The 16,125-nt window shown below is 37.4% G+C and overlaps 1 protein-coding gene across 1 annotated transcript in view; it reads right to left on the bottom strand.

Annotated features, from left to right (window-relative positions):
* Positions 1 to 16,125, bottom strand: part of abcb7 (ATP binding cassette subfamily B member 7) — a 73,420-nt gene that overhangs the window by 19,203 nt on the left and 38,092 nt on the right. Inside the window, exons 6-11 of the mRNA XM_088649014.1 lie at positions 13,381 to 13,649; positions 6,562 to 6,650; positions 6,391 to 6,478; positions 4,116 to 4,290; positions 2,702 to 2,859; positions 575 to 738 (exon numbers count right to left, since the gene is read on the bottom strand). Of these exons, the coding sequence (XP_088505140.1) occupies positions 575 to 738; positions 2,702 to 2,859; positions 4,116 to 4,290; positions 6,391 to 6,478; positions 6,562 to 6,650; positions 13,381 to 13,649 (943 nt within the window). The remainder of the gene's footprint in view (positions 1 to 574; positions 739 to 2,701; positions 2,860 to 4,115; positions 4,291 to 6,390; positions 6,479 to 6,561; positions 6,651 to 13,380; positions 13,650 to 16,125) is intronic.

Here is a 16,125-nt window from a genome sequence, read left to right as displayed (position 1 = left end):
AAATGCTACCGAACATGATAAATAACTTATGTGGCTGGTATGTTGATGGGTTATATGAGGAGCATGTTCAGTTCCCCTCCTGTGCAGGAATGCATAGTTGTAGGACTGCAGGAGTCTGGAACGAACTGCCCAGCCACACTGTTAAAGCCAACACCTTTGTGTCTGTCTAGAAAAGGCTGGGTAACACCTTTCGATGACATGCCTACTAAAAACCAAATTAAATGGGCTGAAGTACCTCCTCTCGGTACCCAACTTCATGTTTTTATGTAATTACTCCATAGATAATTTTGTATCTGGAAAATGTGACCTTACCAAATGAACACCTGATGAAATTCTTTAAGCCCCTCCTGTGATCCCTATCGCAGAAGTGCTACTAAGGGCAAATGCAGATCTTAACTTTAAGGACAAAAACAGGAGCTTAAGAATTCAGTTTATTCAGTAATCTTTTTTTCAGGATTCTATCTGCATAAAATAATGCTAACCCTCAGACAAGGTGATTTCCTTGTGGCAGATGACAACTAAGCGCAGGACTGTAGCTGTACTCATACTAGCCTGTTTCTGGATTAATACATACCCAGACCCACTGCCACCGACAAGTGCCACTTTCTTCCCAGCTGGGACTTCAAAGGACACACCATTGAGAACTTTCTGCCCTTCCAGATATTCAAAATATACATCCTCAAACCTGATGGTGGCTGTCTGAGGTGAGATCAGCAGGGGTGGAGCCATGTCTTTCTCCTAAGGGGAAAGCGGACGAGAAAGAACCACAAAAGCTGAGACTATGGGACTCCACAAAGCTTCAACACTTGCAGCTCAAAGTGATTTTGTATTAATATTACTGTAGCGTAATGTTTACAACAGAGTAGTCTGGGTAGGGACATGTTCAGAATAATCATCTTGTTAAATTTACATGCAACCAATGTTCTTGTTTAACAAACACACTTGAACATTTTTCTCTTATTAAATGAATAAGGTATCTCAGTTACATACCACAGATAAAGCAGAAATTGCTTTACTTCAACTTAGTTACAGCAACATTAAATAATAATAACTTTTTTTTTTATTAAGCACCTTTCCAAACCCAGGAACACTGTACATAGAGAATAAAAAGAACAACAAAAAGTAAAAGACTTATTTTTCCAACATCATAGGAAGTAGGGTCAGACATTGGCCTTAATAAAAATGTGCATTTGAGTTTCGATATGAAGAGAGTCAATTTGTCTCATGAAGAGTTTGAGGATGGGCATTAAACGGAGCAATGACAGAAAAAGCACAGTCACCAAAAGTCTGAGATCTAGTCTTGGGTACAGTGAGCAGAGGACCAGCCTCAACCTGGTCCCCCAACTGAATGGAGCTTATAGGAGGGAGTGTAATCATGGAGGAGTTCAGATATGTACAGTATGATGTAACCAGATTATTTAAAGCCTTAAATGTCAGTAACTGGTTCTTGTATTGGATACTTGACTTTATTATAGGCAACCGATGTTAAGAATTAAGTGTAGGAGTGATATGCTGCTAAGATCTGGTGTGAGTTAGACGTTTAGCTGCAGAGTTTGGACATTTTATTGAGAATAGAGTAAGGGAACCCATAGAGTAAAGGATTGCAGAAATCAAGTCCTGATGTTAGAAATGCATGAATCAGGCACTCAGCATCAGACACTGATAGAAATTGCCTAATGCGGGAAGTTTTAATGCAAGTCTATCATCAGTATCATCTGCATGGCGATGAAACTGCAAACCATTATTGCGTATAATCTGACTGAGAGGAAGCATATAAATAATAAAATGTAATGGGCCCAAAAATAAACCCTGTAGCAGACTGTGATTGACTGGGGCCTTGGAGGATTTATGAGGACCAAGGGAGATGACATGCTGCCTGCCAGTCAAATAAGAGCAGAACCAGAACCATTAAAGGTCACGGTATGTTGGAATGGGAACATAGAATAGATACAAGAAGATCTAAATCTTCAATCCTGGTTACATTATTCTTGTTTACAAGTGAAACAACTCTGCACAGTTAGAGGGATGAACTAATTCAGAGGTTCCAAACCCTAGGCTACCAGGGGACAACATCTGGTCATGAAAGACACCTGCTCTTAACTTGCAACTAAAATGTCTGTTACAGTTTGTTCCCTGTGAAGGAAGCTTCTGGCGAGACATGCATGTCTGACCAGGCGGATTTTACTCACTTTACCTGTTTCTTATCTGCTGCTTGCACAAGCTGTACAGAAAAAAACTCCTTAAGAATGAGCTGATCATGCAAGGCAAAATCAGATGTTCTTTGAACTCTGTTGTTAAACAGCCATATCTTGTTCTTACATTGTGTAATTTAAGGAAAACATATTAGTCAGGAGAGCAGAAGTCTTGGTGAAAACTCTCTCCCACCCTGAGTTTCTGTTCTGTATAAAAACTATATACTGTAAGCAAGCCTTTGAGTCTCACCTTTCAGATCTCTTTAGTCTGAAGGTGGGCCTTTTGTATGCGTACATAATAAAGGCTTTCTCTTTATCTCTCTCATGGGTGTCCTTCTTGGAGACACAACACCTCTTACAAATTACATTTGTAAATGTGTATAAATTGATAAAAAATAGTGAACCTCCACTTTCACTGTTGGAGGTACAGGTCTAAGTACAGTCAGTAATTCAATTCAAATTCAGGAGGTAAACATGTATCTTTTTAACTTCAGAAAGACTAACCTTACCTTAATTTTGGTATCAACACTGAGGAGTGTGAACAGGGTGTTCATGTCTATGAGAGCCTGCCTGGTTTCTCGGTAAACAGTTCCCAGGAAGTTCAGAGGAAGTGAGAGCTGGAAGAGCAAGCCATTGACCATCACCAGGTCTCCCACTGTGAGGGCCCCTGAACACCAGAGGGGAAAAAGTGACATGTAAAACTTGAAACATTTTCAATCCTTTTGATTCATCCATTTGATATTTTACTTGAGTGATCAATTTAAGTTTTGCCTCAGGTATCTTCTTAAATACCAGTTCCATTTTTTGTTCCCCTGCATTAACCAATTCATGGATAGGTCTTAAAGGCTTTCATCTGTTCACATTAAAAAAAGGTGAAAGTCTAATTTTGCTTACAATATGTGGATTTCAAGGTTACAGCCTAAGTAGGATTAAGTATTTTACAATGTTTGTTTTTTACAGTACTGTACATCTTGTCACATCTGTCACCACCTGCACTGTGTGCTTTGAATAACATCAATTTAAGCAAGTCTGTTATTTTAAGGCTGAGTTAAGGCACATCATACAACATGCAGCTCTGCAGTCAGACACCATCTGACATAGTGTTGATGCCATGTTAAAGCAAAAGCTTAATTTCACCACACTTGCATTACAAAATTAATTTCCATTTGGTTAAGGTTTGATGTGTTACATCAATTACATTTCTTTACCCAAAGTGTTGTGATAGTGAACATGGAATGAGCTACACAGCCATGTTGCTGAGCCCAATATCCCGGTTTCTTTCAAGAAGTGGTTGGATGAGATCCCTGGATCCACTTAACTACCAAACTGGCAGTACCTCTTGATTGTAAGCCTTCTTATATTCTTATACTATATTTATAAAAAGCATAGTTAAGAAGCAGAGAAGGGATTTTCCACAGATACTGTTTTTCCTTGTGTTTTCCTTAGCCTTCAGGGAGTTTCTTCATGTTGTGTGTTTCATCACTCAGTTCCTATTTTTGTTTGAGATAATGCAGAGGCTACTAACTGTCAGATATAAAACTAGCTCTGTTTAAAACAAGTGATGAGGACAGACTTCATAACATTTTCAGATAATTTTCTGCATTTATTTTTGTGTATTTTATTTATCCAAAAAGAAGGAGTTACTTGGTCTCCTGAGTATGTGCCTTGGATATGTTGGGTAAGAGACTTATGCCATAAATTTACACCTAAGTAAATGTGCTATTCTTTTTTATCTTTTGCATAATAACTCAAGATAAAAAGAAGCAAGAGCTTCTTTCTCGGCTGTTTTCAAAAACTCATCAGAGCTCAATGAGGGCCAATAAATCGAATTCTTAGGTTTCTCATGCATGACGAGAAATGTTCTACTTCTTAGTGCACAAAACACATTATATTTTAATGAGAAAAAGATATTCGGTTCCTCACCTGTCATAACACCCTGACTTGCCAGTACCATAATTGCTGTGAGGCCAATACTGAAAATAGCATTCTGTCCAAAGTTCAGCATCGCCAGTGTTGAGGTAGTTTTTAGTGAGGAAGATTCATAGACCTTCAGAAATCCATCGTATCTCTCAGCTTCATATTTTTCATTGTTAAAATACTAAAAGAGGAAGGAGAAAGAGCAACATCTTGAAGGAATTAATTGAAAAATAAGAGTTAAACCTGTACAGAAAGATAGCTTAAGTCTTAATTCCTTTCCAAGCCTGCAGGCACACAGGGAAAATAGTGATAGAGGTATTTAATTCGCAGGATTTACAATACACCAGAAAGATGTGGGCTGCTGAATTCTGACCAAATTTTCTGATTTGACATTCCTAAGTCCTTTACAGATGGAGACCAAGAGTAATCACGTACTTAACAGAGCAGACAGGTGCTCCTTTCGTGAGCCGTCTGGTTAGAAAAAGAGGAATGAACTTCAACTCTTAATTTAAGTAATGATACATAAGTATTTGGTTCATGGACAAAGGTTAAAGCTCTTTCCCGTGGCTGCTTCTTCACCTACAGCAACATTTTGTTCTATTTATAGATGTACAACAAGTCAAATAAAAACGTGTACACAGTTTGAAACCACAGTGATAAAAAACAAAAAAAAACAAGGAGATGTTATTTGAGTATAACATTGAAGTAAAAATATGCCACAGCTTCAATTTTATTCATCCTCAATCAAAACGTAAGCCTGGTATCCTCACTTACTAAGGTTAAAGGATTGGCTGACATAAGTGATATGAAGAACCCAATAAAATGCCAGCAACAATATCACCCTGCAACTCACATCTGGCAACCCACTGAAGGTATGCAGGTGTGAGCCTGGTCAGTACCTGGATGGGAGACCTCCTAGGAAAAACTAAGGTTGCTGCTGGAAGAGGTGTTAGTGGCGCCTTTTTACAGTATACTGTCTCTGTCACTATACTGGGGCATTAGGATCCTCACAGACCGCAGGGTGAGCACCTCCTGCGGTCTGTGAGGATCTTAATGCCCCAGTATAGTGACGGGGACACTATACTGTAAAAAATTTGCCATCCTTTGGATGAGACGTAAAACCGAGATCCTGACTCTCTGTGGTCATTAAAAATCCCAGGACGTTTCTCGAAAAGAGTAGGGGTGTAACCCCAGAAAAATTTCCCATTGGCCCTTACAAATCATGGCCTCCTAATAATCGCTATCTATGAATTGGCTTCATAACTTTGTTCTCCTCCCCACTAATAGCTGATGTGTGGTGAGCGTTCTGGTGCACTATGGCTGCCGTCACATCATCCAGGTGGGGCTGCACATTGGTGGTGGTGGAGGGGAGTCCCCATTACTTGTACAGCGCTTTGAGTGGAGTGTCCTGAAGAGTGCTATATAAGTGTAAGCAATCATTATTATTAAAATAACCTTATTCATATTACAATTAAGATGCAAAAAATCAGAGCAACAATATTTAGTTTGGAACTTTTAGTATTTTTCAACTGTTTCAGAATGAAACACTATAACTGCATTAGAGGAACACCTTTATACACAGGACACTGATAAAAAAAATAAGGCCACAAGACACACAACAAACAAATGCACTTTCAGATTGTCTTTGCTTTGCTTCCAAAGGGTCAGATGTTAAAGAACTATATTGAGGCATTTCTTCAGGGATTCCAGGGAGATCAGCCTCAACAACATGGCTGTTTGTCTTAGGTACAGACAATTCCACATACTGTGCCTAGAGAAATTCTACACACCCTTTCCAAAGTACATTTTGTAGCCTAAACAACCTAAAGTCAAGACCCATTGTTATTTATTTTACTTTTACACATTGTAACACAGAAACTCCAAATGATAAACCATTCTGAAAAGTAACCAACCGCCTTCTAAATCATACAAAAATCTAGCCTCCACCTCCGTTCAATTTGAGTGATTCTGATGATTTGAGAATAAAATCATCTGGGTAGTGCATCTCAAAGTAAACGGTCAACTATGGGCAACAAGGGGCTAACAAATGACTGCTGGGTTAAGGCTCATTAAAGATGTGAAAAGGAACAGAGCAGGCGACGGGTCTAAAAAAACTGCAAAGGCCTTAAATATCCCTCTGGAATATGCTAAGAAGAAAGAAAATTAAAATAAAAAAATGCAACCCAATCCTTTAATTAGAAGCTTTTGAAATTATTAAAATAATATTTAGAAGAACTATTATGGAGACAGGAGAGGAAAATGGGGAAGTTCGCAACCTTACCTTTACCGTCTCGTAATTGAGTAACGAGTCAATGGCAGCATTTCCAGCTTCATTATCAGCTTTGTTCATTTCTATTCTGAACCTTGTCCTGGGGGAAAAAAGGAAAAACCGTTATGAGGGAGAATTCAGACCCTGTCAGCCACTTGAGTATCAGAATGAAGAGATGAATACCTCCACTGTGTGACTGCAATGGTGAAGGCCGTGTAAGCTGACAATGTCCCCAGCGTAACCAAGGCGAACTGGCCTCCACATTTATAATACTAAAAGGGGAAGAAGAAGAAGAAAAGAACTTGTTAAGAATGACAAAATTCAATAATGGTGTGCAATTCAAACAACTTTCAGTAGTCAAGTCTGATTTGTTTTCCTTCCTAGCCTTCACACTTTTTTTCTTTTCCCCTCCTTTTGCTGTGATTCAGTCTCTGCAACATTTTTTCTCCATTTCAGCGTGTGTCCAATCACTTGTCCCGTCCTTTGATTCAATCACCTCAAGGCTACAATACAGGGCTGAGGGTCAATTTAGTCTTTTCTACCCCATCATCTTATTTCCGTTCACAGGAGGACGCGGCTCATTTCAGCCTATCCCCCTCCCGGTCTCAAAAGCGGTCGCTCGACAGGAGTGCCGTAATGTCAATCAGTCACAGTCCGTTCTCAGGGCCCGTGACTGCTGGGGCCAGCAGAGTGACCTGTGGGTCAAAGCTGAAATCTGCATCGAAACCAAAGTGGGTTTCCTGATTGCACACACTCCATAGTGTATACCTCTTTCTCAGCCTTTCTCATCTCACTGCAAATTTACATACTGCCATCTTCCCCAACAGCATGTTATTAACATTATAAATAACAAAGTTATTAATATCACAAACAAACCTAACGCTAAAGTATTACTTGGCATTTAACACTAAAAATTAAGAGAAAATATAGCATGGTAAAACATAAGGGGGTTTTGTCTTTTGACTGGAAGGTCAAATTAATTTTTTGTTTACGTGAAACAGTTCATTACTGGGCCTCAACCCCCAACAATACATTACAAAAATGTAAAGAAATATGACAAATTTCAGCAAAATCAGAAGATCTACATAAAATCGCATTGATTGCCAGCCCTGTGTTCATTTTTTATGTGTGTTATGTGTAACATTGTAAAAGTATAATTTAGTCTCTCAAATATTATGTACATTTCTTACAAAATGTGCAGCCTAATGAATGGGTTGAGTTTAGTTGTAAACCAAGTACTCTACCTATTTTTCTGATTCTGTCAGCTTAGGATATGGATTGTTTTGGAAGTAATGGAAGTAAAGTAATGATGTAATGAAAGACACAATGTTTACTTTTTGTGCTGCATTATAAAAATTAATGCTTCCAGCTGCTTTTTACATCAGAGCTTGCTATACATTCAACTTTAACAAAAATTGCAGGAAATGTAGTGTCTGAATATATATCTACAGTACATTAAATCAGAACAGTCATATGTAAAAACAACAGCACATTATACAATACAGTTAGTTGCCATAGTCCAAAGAAAATCAGAAGACAAACTGTTGAATTATGCATTTTATATACATTTTAAAAATGTACTTGAATTATAATTGTAGACAGGATTATTTCTAAACTCATAAATGAAACTGAATTACTGGTATACAGCACTATGATACTGAAACAAACTGCTCTCTTCTATGCATTCTGTATAGAAAGTACTGTCACATCCAGACCTCTAGTACAAATGTATCTATATTGTTTTACAAAGGTAAAACCATTTCTGCAGCATTTTTAAGTGTAAGGTGTGGTTTATACAGCATATTAAAAAAGCATAAGTGATCATGCAGTGGTTATTCAATCTGAATATACTGGAAAAAACACTGAACTAGTAATTCTGTTAACTTCAACAAATTGCATAAGTTATTTTTGTGTGGAGTACAATACCTGCTCTCATTAAGCCAAGTGATTTAATGGCTCCACAAGAGGGAATGCTTTCTAAGTTAGATATCCACTTATGGCAGTAATGCCATGTGTCCCTTCTAAAGTTGAATAAGCCCGATTTCTGATTGATAAGCCATAGTTACCCTGCACGATATTTTGTAAAAAAAATAGTATTACTCATTTAAAAACAATTCCAACAAAAATGTAGTTTTCCTATTTTATGGGCATTAAATATAGCTCATTAGCTGTGCTGTTTATTCTATATGCTTTTTTATGTGCTTTTTTTTTGTTCATATTTATCAAGTTTATCATGTTTATGTGCCATTCATTCTTTAGCCCGCTGTATATTTTAACAGCACTGAACTGATAGCCCTGCACTGAAAACGTATAAAACTGTATCAGATATTCAGTAGGATAGAAAATAGAGGTTGTATTACAAAAGAGACAGAAACAGGTTTATTTTCTTTCTAGGTTAAAGACCCTATGTAACTATGTAACTATTAGTTACATAGTTTTAATGTACATAGTTTTAACTATTACATAGTTTTAACTATTAGTTTTAATGTAACTATTAAAACCTCAAGCAAAACCTCTGTTTTGAACTGAATTACGTAAACAATACTGGGGGATGCATACCAATATTTAGGTAACTGGCAAAAAGTACTGTTAAGCTACAGACATGGTTAGTGAGAAATGAGAACAAAAATACTAAAGAAGAAAATAAATGGGCTATATTTGAAGACTTTCTCTTGGTGTTATAAAACATTGATCATTTTCTTGGAAACTGTACAGGAGTACAAAAGTGGGATTAAACAGCAGTGCTTTGGAAGGGATGATGTTTTTAAACATTCTTTTCTCATTCAATCTGTTACTTGTTGGAACAGACAAATAAGAAATGAACTGTGATATATGGAAAATAGTCATAGCCCAAACGTGACACAAGATCACGTATGATTGTGGTTTGAATCACTGAGGTGAGTAGCAGGTTTGTAAAACTACTTACATAATATGGTCATGGTATAAAGAAAGTTAGAACCAATATTTACTTTTAGATCTCATATAGCAGAACTACAAAGAAAATGACTTAAATCTAAAGACTTTTTTGTATCTTTTTCATAGAAAGGGTTTACCAGGTGATTGTTAAGAAGTAGGGACCTTGGGTTGCTTTACAGTTTGTGTGACTTTGTTTTGAACTCTGAGTGTAACATGCTTCTTCAATTGTCTGGTGTTTTTTTAATTAAACACTTATAGCTTGACAACTAATACTTTTGTTTAAACATTTGGAACAAGATACCCAGCCATATTGTTGCTGTTGATAAGCTGTCTTATTTCAAGAAAAGGATGGATGAGATCCTTGGATTATTAAGATACTAACTTCCAAAAGAACTAGACTGGACATATGGTCTCCTGTCATTTTACAGTTTCTGCAAAGAAAGTTAAAAACGTAAGGGTTTACATACATGCATAGTGTCAGGCTAATATAGGCTATGCATCACAAAAAGCAGTGCAATTGTATAGCAAAAACAACAGGCATGTTATTACATTCGTGTGCCTTTGTAACTACTTTACCTGTACAATACAGCATAGCGTAGCATAGCACAGCAGAGGAATAAGGAAACACAACAACTTTAATCCTCAGTTACATGAGGTTTCAGCATCATTGATTGCTAACAATGACAACAATGGTACAAATTGCTCAGCTTTGTGGTGATATCAATGTTACTCCAATTTAAATGGAAGCTAGCTTCATATAAACATTAATAAGATAGCAAATTGCTACAATATCACTATAACATTAACTGTAAAACACTGACCAGCTGTCACAGATCTCGACTTCAAAGCACTGACTCACATCCCTGATAAAAACATTCTTTGTGCAACTAGATTTTCTCAACAACCACATTCTGCAGTTTGTTTGCTAAGTTCTCTCTTCCTTTCACTCTTTTGCTGAATGAAAGTCATGGCGCACAGTTATAATTAAATAGACAGCCCTTCAAAACCGATAAATATTAGTACTATACAAAGACAGATTTCTATCAGAAATATTAATTGCCTGAGAGTCATTCTAGAAGATTTAGGTTCGTGTCATCAAAAGATCATTGTTACACTGCATCTTTGTAGTTAAGCTGTTGAGACATACATTTGCATAGTTATAAATCATTCAAAATAGTGCTTGAGGGTGTAAAATTTTGCACAAAGGGATATTAAAACTAACAAGGGCAATGGTATGCAATGATATACATATAACAATGGCAATGTTTTTTCTTATTGACAGAAAACACTCTTTGATGTAAAAGTGAAAACAAAATTCTAGAGATCTTCCTAAATTATTTATACAGTGCCTTGAAAAAGTATGCAGCCGATTTTTCACATTTTGTTGCTGCAGATTCTGAATTTGAAATCGATTGATGTTGGATTATTTGGCACTGTTCCATGCCATGTCAACACAAAGCAAATGGTCCAAAACCTTTCCACAATTTACTAAAAGTGAAAAACTGAAATGATAACATTCGAAAAGCACAAATGTAATTGCAATTTGTCACCTTAAAAGTCAGCCATTTGTTGATACACTCAACCTGTGTAATAAATTAGTGGATCACCTGTTGTCAATTCTTTTGTAAATATAAATATCCCTCTCTGTGTGAGCATGGTAGACTACAGCATGGTAGAGACTCAAAATGAAGAGGAAAGAGCATTTGAAGCAAGTCAGAAAAATAATTATACAGAGGCACAAATCTGGGGAAAGGTACACAACCATTTCCACAGCACTGAACATCTGTCGGAGCTCAGTGCAGTCAATTGTACAGAACTCAAAGAATTTTGAAACTACAGCCACACTGCCTAGATCAGGCTGCCCCCTAAACTTAGTTGCCAGACAAGAAGGGCACTTATCAGAGAACGTACTGTGAGGCAAACTAATTTGTGACTGTGCTACAAGTGCTACAAGTTAGTGGTTGTGATGGAAGATAATATACAGTACATGGGTCAACAATGTCCAAAGCATTCCACAAAAAGGGCCTTTATGGGTGGGTTGCAAGGAAAAAGACTTGGCTGAAACAAGCCATATCCTTGCCTGCAAAGAGTTTGCAAGATGCCATCTAGAAGACACTGCAGAGATGTGGCAGAAAGTCGTGTGGTCTGATGAGACTAAAATTGAACTTTTTTGGCCCGAATGATAAACAATATGCATCGGGCAAATCAAACACTGCACACAAGCCAGGTAACACCATCTCCCACCGTGAAGTATGACGGTGGCAGCATCAAGTTGTGGGGAAGCTTTTCAGAAGCAGGGACTGGCAATCTTATCAGGATTGATGGGAGGATGAATGATGCACATTGCAGACAAATCCTGGATAGAAATATGCTACTCTCTGCCAAAAAAAAAAATCAGACTGGGAAGGAAGTTTGTCTTTCAACAGGTTAATGATCCAAAGCACAAAGAACACTGGAGTGGCTTAACATGAAGAAATTATATGTCTGTGAGTGGTCCAGTCAGTCCTTACCTTAATCCCATTGAAAATATGCGTCAAGACTAGTTGGAGAGTCCATCGCCACTCTCCAACTAACCTCACCTAGATTGAGCAATTTTGCAAGGATAAATGGGTAAATATTGCTCCACCTTGGTATACAAAGTCAATAGAGACTTATTTAAAAAGACTACTGGCTGTAAAAGCTGTCAGAGGTGGTTCAACTAAGTACTGACCAAGAGGGACAAATATTTTTTAAATAATGATATTTCAGTTTTTTTAAATTAATTTATGGTTCAATATTATCTTTCTTTTTTTTGGGGGGGGGGGAATCTGTGAATATGAATGTGTGATTAACAAATAAAAATTCCCATTCTAAATTTTTTTTCCCATTCTCCAGGGTCTGAGATTCTTAAGTATGAATAAAGGGATGGGGCTGAATATTTTTTCAAGGCACTGCAAATATAAAATAGAAAATAAATTATTACATGAGTTTCGGGTAGAGGTATGTTTGACAGAAATTACAGCCATAAGACTTCTTGAATACATTTCTACCAGCTTTCACATTTGGACACTACACGTTTTGCCCATTCTTGTTTGCTAAACTGCTCAAACTCTCTCAGGTTGCATGGGAGCTGTTGGTGAACAGCAATTTTCAATTCCTCTCACAGATTCTTGACTGTATTGGTCACCCACCACCAAGCTTGGCAGTAGGGAAGGGTTTCTCACTGTCACGCATGCACCACGCGCTTACCATTGAGGTGAAAAAGGCCAATTTTGGTCTCATCAGACCACAGAATCTTCTTCCACTTGTCCTCAGAATCTCCCACATGCCTTTTGGAAAAGTGTAGTCAAGATCTCATCTGAGTTTTTTGTCACTCTCTCATGAAGTACCCAGGAAATTGTGCACGACTGTGTTATGCACAGTTTCTCCCATATCATCCATGAAAGACTGTACTGTAATTTCATTTAGAGTTCTCACAGGCTTCTTGGTGGCCTCCCTCCCTGACACTAAACTGGAAACCCTGTTCTTCGCAGTTGTGCCATATTTTCTATGTGCAATATTTTCTAGATATGTAATTGCCTTGGAAATTTTCTTAAACCCTTCCCCGATCTGTGCTTTTCAAAAACCCAATCACAGATGTTCTTTCACGGTTACTTTGTCTTCATGATGTAGTTTTTGTTGGGAGCCTCCTAGAGTTAGGTATATGTGTCCTGAACTCTTGTGAAACACCCAAATTGTACACAGACTCCATTTAACAAATTATGTGACTTCAGAATACATCTGGATGCACCAGAGCCTGTTTTGGTGCATCAGAGTAAAGGGGGTGAATATTTACATATTTGCTTCTTGTTTTCATTTTGACAGAGTGTTTTGTGTCCATCAATGGCAAAATATTCCATATAAAACCATCCAAGGTGATGCATCCATATCCATCAAATCCAAGGTGGATGAATAGCCACTGTACATGCAACATCACAAAAATCTCATGATTCTTTACATAATTCAAATGTTAGCAGGAAATAAATGCAGTTATCTAATCTAAGGTTCTAAGGTGAGTCAGCAGTATACACTAATGGCACAGTACAGTCCTCGAGAAGCAGTACTTACTAAAATCCCACTGACAAGGGCCACTTCAAACACAGTTGGCCCCAGGTTGAAAACCAAGGCACTGAGCACGAAGCTGATTCCCCTGGTCCCACGGTCAATAGCTTTGGACAAGGCCCCGGTCTGTCGGCTCAGGTGGAAACCCAGGTCCAGGTTGTGGAGGTGAAGGAACACGTTCTTGGCTATTCTCCGAATGGAGCTCTGGGCCACCTTTCCAAACACAGCATTCCTCATCTCATTGAAAAGTGCAGCGCAGGCTCTTGACACGCCATCTGGGAATGGAGCAAAAGTAGAAAGTCTCAAACATAAGCTTCAGGGTCCAGTATGGAAGCAAACAGCTGCTAAGTACTTCATGCTTGTTCTGAGCAATTCTGCACTGAGGTAGTGTTTTAATTATCCCTGTTATACCTGGGGACACAGATGGGAGGAGTGTAAATTCCTAAAGGATGGCATGAGCCACACACTTCATAATGCTCTCAGCCATCTTTAGAAGGTTGCTCTGATTTGCCCCAGTGATTTTGCTACTTCACTAATTTTCCCAATCTATTACAATTAAAATTACTGATGTTTCCAAACCAATGAAATAGGTCTTTCTACCTTCAAGTAACAGATTCCTAAGGAAAAAAGTCTCTGTTGGCCTATGATTTTACCAACTGAGAATTTTTGGAATTAATATGACACTGTTGAAAGTAAGATTATTTCAAGAAAAACAATGTCAAGATTATGCAGGGACCTACACTTGCTGCAAGTGATAATACACGCACCTCTTAAAAATATCTATGCAACAATAACTGTCCAGAAATTCAGACATAATGAAAAAGCACTTTACTTATTGTATGTGTTTACCAAATGCATTATCTTGCAAGAGAAGTATAAAAATAGTACCCAGAATCAAATGATGAGAACTGTAAAACTGTAATGTTTTTATTTAAAAAACTGACAAAATAATAAAAGTATAATGCTATAATGCACAAAATAATGCTAGTTGCTTTGTCAAAATCGCTGACATCTCTCCTCTCATTATTTAGCTGGGATGCATGTTTAAAAGTCATAACGATTTGAATCACCATTATGAGTAACAGTACAATTTACAAGAAAACTTCAACCCCTCTGTTAAATACAGTTCTCAACCTTTACCAGGTGGATGCTGCACATTGGTGGTGGTGGAGGGGAGTCCCCATTACCTATAAAGCGCTTTGAGTGGAGTGTCCAGAAAAGTGCTACATAAGTGTAAGCAATTATTATTATTTACAAGGTTTCCCGTCAATCAATTAACTATTGGATGCCTAATCACCTTGGGTTAATTAATGACTAACTACCAAATGGACTAAAAGACACAATGGCTTCCTCTCATTTATAATCTTTCTTATGTTCCCTTGCTCAGGGAACATAAGTTGCCTTGCAGAGGATGTTCCTCAATCTCTGCATAGTTTTCTGCACTCTCCAAATGTCTTATTTCTCAAACAATGAGTAATCTCTTTGTCATATTCAAAGGATCTACTGAATTCTTTCAGTACCACTTTGGACTATTTACTTAAGCCTATGGTGCATTTCCTTTTTGACAACTTTGCTGCGATTTAAGTTTTACCCGATAGATCAGCTATGTATTTCTCTGCCTTAATTGTCTAAGTATTTATTTATTAAGGGTGACATAGATGCTCTTTTTCATTGTACATTTCCATGAAATATAGACTCAGGATGTTACACATGACTTTGATTTCAAAGTAGCATTAAAAAGCTTGCTCCACTACATCAATATATTACTAGGATACCAAATTCCTGGAGGGTCTAGTATTTTTCACCAATTTGAGGTGTCAATTAAACTACTATGTAACTGAGAGATTTGGTGAACAAAATCCAGAAGAAGGCCAGGCCCCCCAGGAAATGAGTAGCCCACCTTGTTGTGGTATTTGTGTAGGGTGGTTAGCACACTAATTAACCTTCCAATAAGAGAGAGGAGAAAGAGAGAATGTGTAGCCACAATCTCATGCAGATCAATCCCTCATTTAGACACACCTGCAATAATCTAGAGAAGTAGGAGTTGGCACCCATATTACAGATCCTTCAAATTCCTCTTTGATTTACCCTATTGGATTACATTAATTTGAATACTTCAGCTCTTGACCACAAATAGAGGTACTACTAGTGAGAGATAATAAACCTTGCATCTAAATCAAAATGCTTTGCAGAACTTACGTCCCACTGTATGCATATTTTTAAAACTTTCTCTATTTGCTTTCACCACACAGAAAAATAAAATGAGTTACTGACTGCACAGGTGTATCATCTTCATCTTACAAAACAATTCTTACAGCATTACTTCTAAAAGCAGGACATTTTAATTTGTATTTGGAATTTACAAAACAAGGCTACAGACAAAAGGATAACAGAAGTTATTTAATTTGGTTTGCAAATAAACTGATACATTGTTGTTCAACGAAAAAAAGCTGGACAATTCTCTTGACACAAAGACACCGGTTACCGTTAATTACAGAAAAGGATGCATAACCGGTCTTGTATTTATTTGTAAACAATTATTTTATTATAATCTCCTTTAGAATTATACTTTTTAGCATTAGCCTTGTGGAGGAGGAAGATGAAAAGATTAGAATATTGAAGAAAAACTGTGAGTGAATTTTGACCCTTCAGAGGCCCTTAGATACTCCTCTTAGTTAAGCACAAGTAATCAGTATAGATTAGATGTAATGAACTCAATTTGTTATTAACTGTGCTTATATGTAGTATCGT

The sequence above is a fragment of the Lepisosteus platostomus genome, chromosome 10 (assembly GCF_059453375.1).
Source record: "Lepisosteus platostomus isolate fLepPlt1 chromosome 10, fLepPlt1.hap1, whole genome shotgun sequence".
In the NCBI taxonomy this organism is placed as follows: Eukaryota; Metazoa; Chordata; class Actinopteri; order Semionotiformes; family Lepisosteidae; genus Lepisosteus; species Lepisosteus platostomus.
This window is presented reverse-complemented; position numbering and strand designations above follow the sequence as displayed.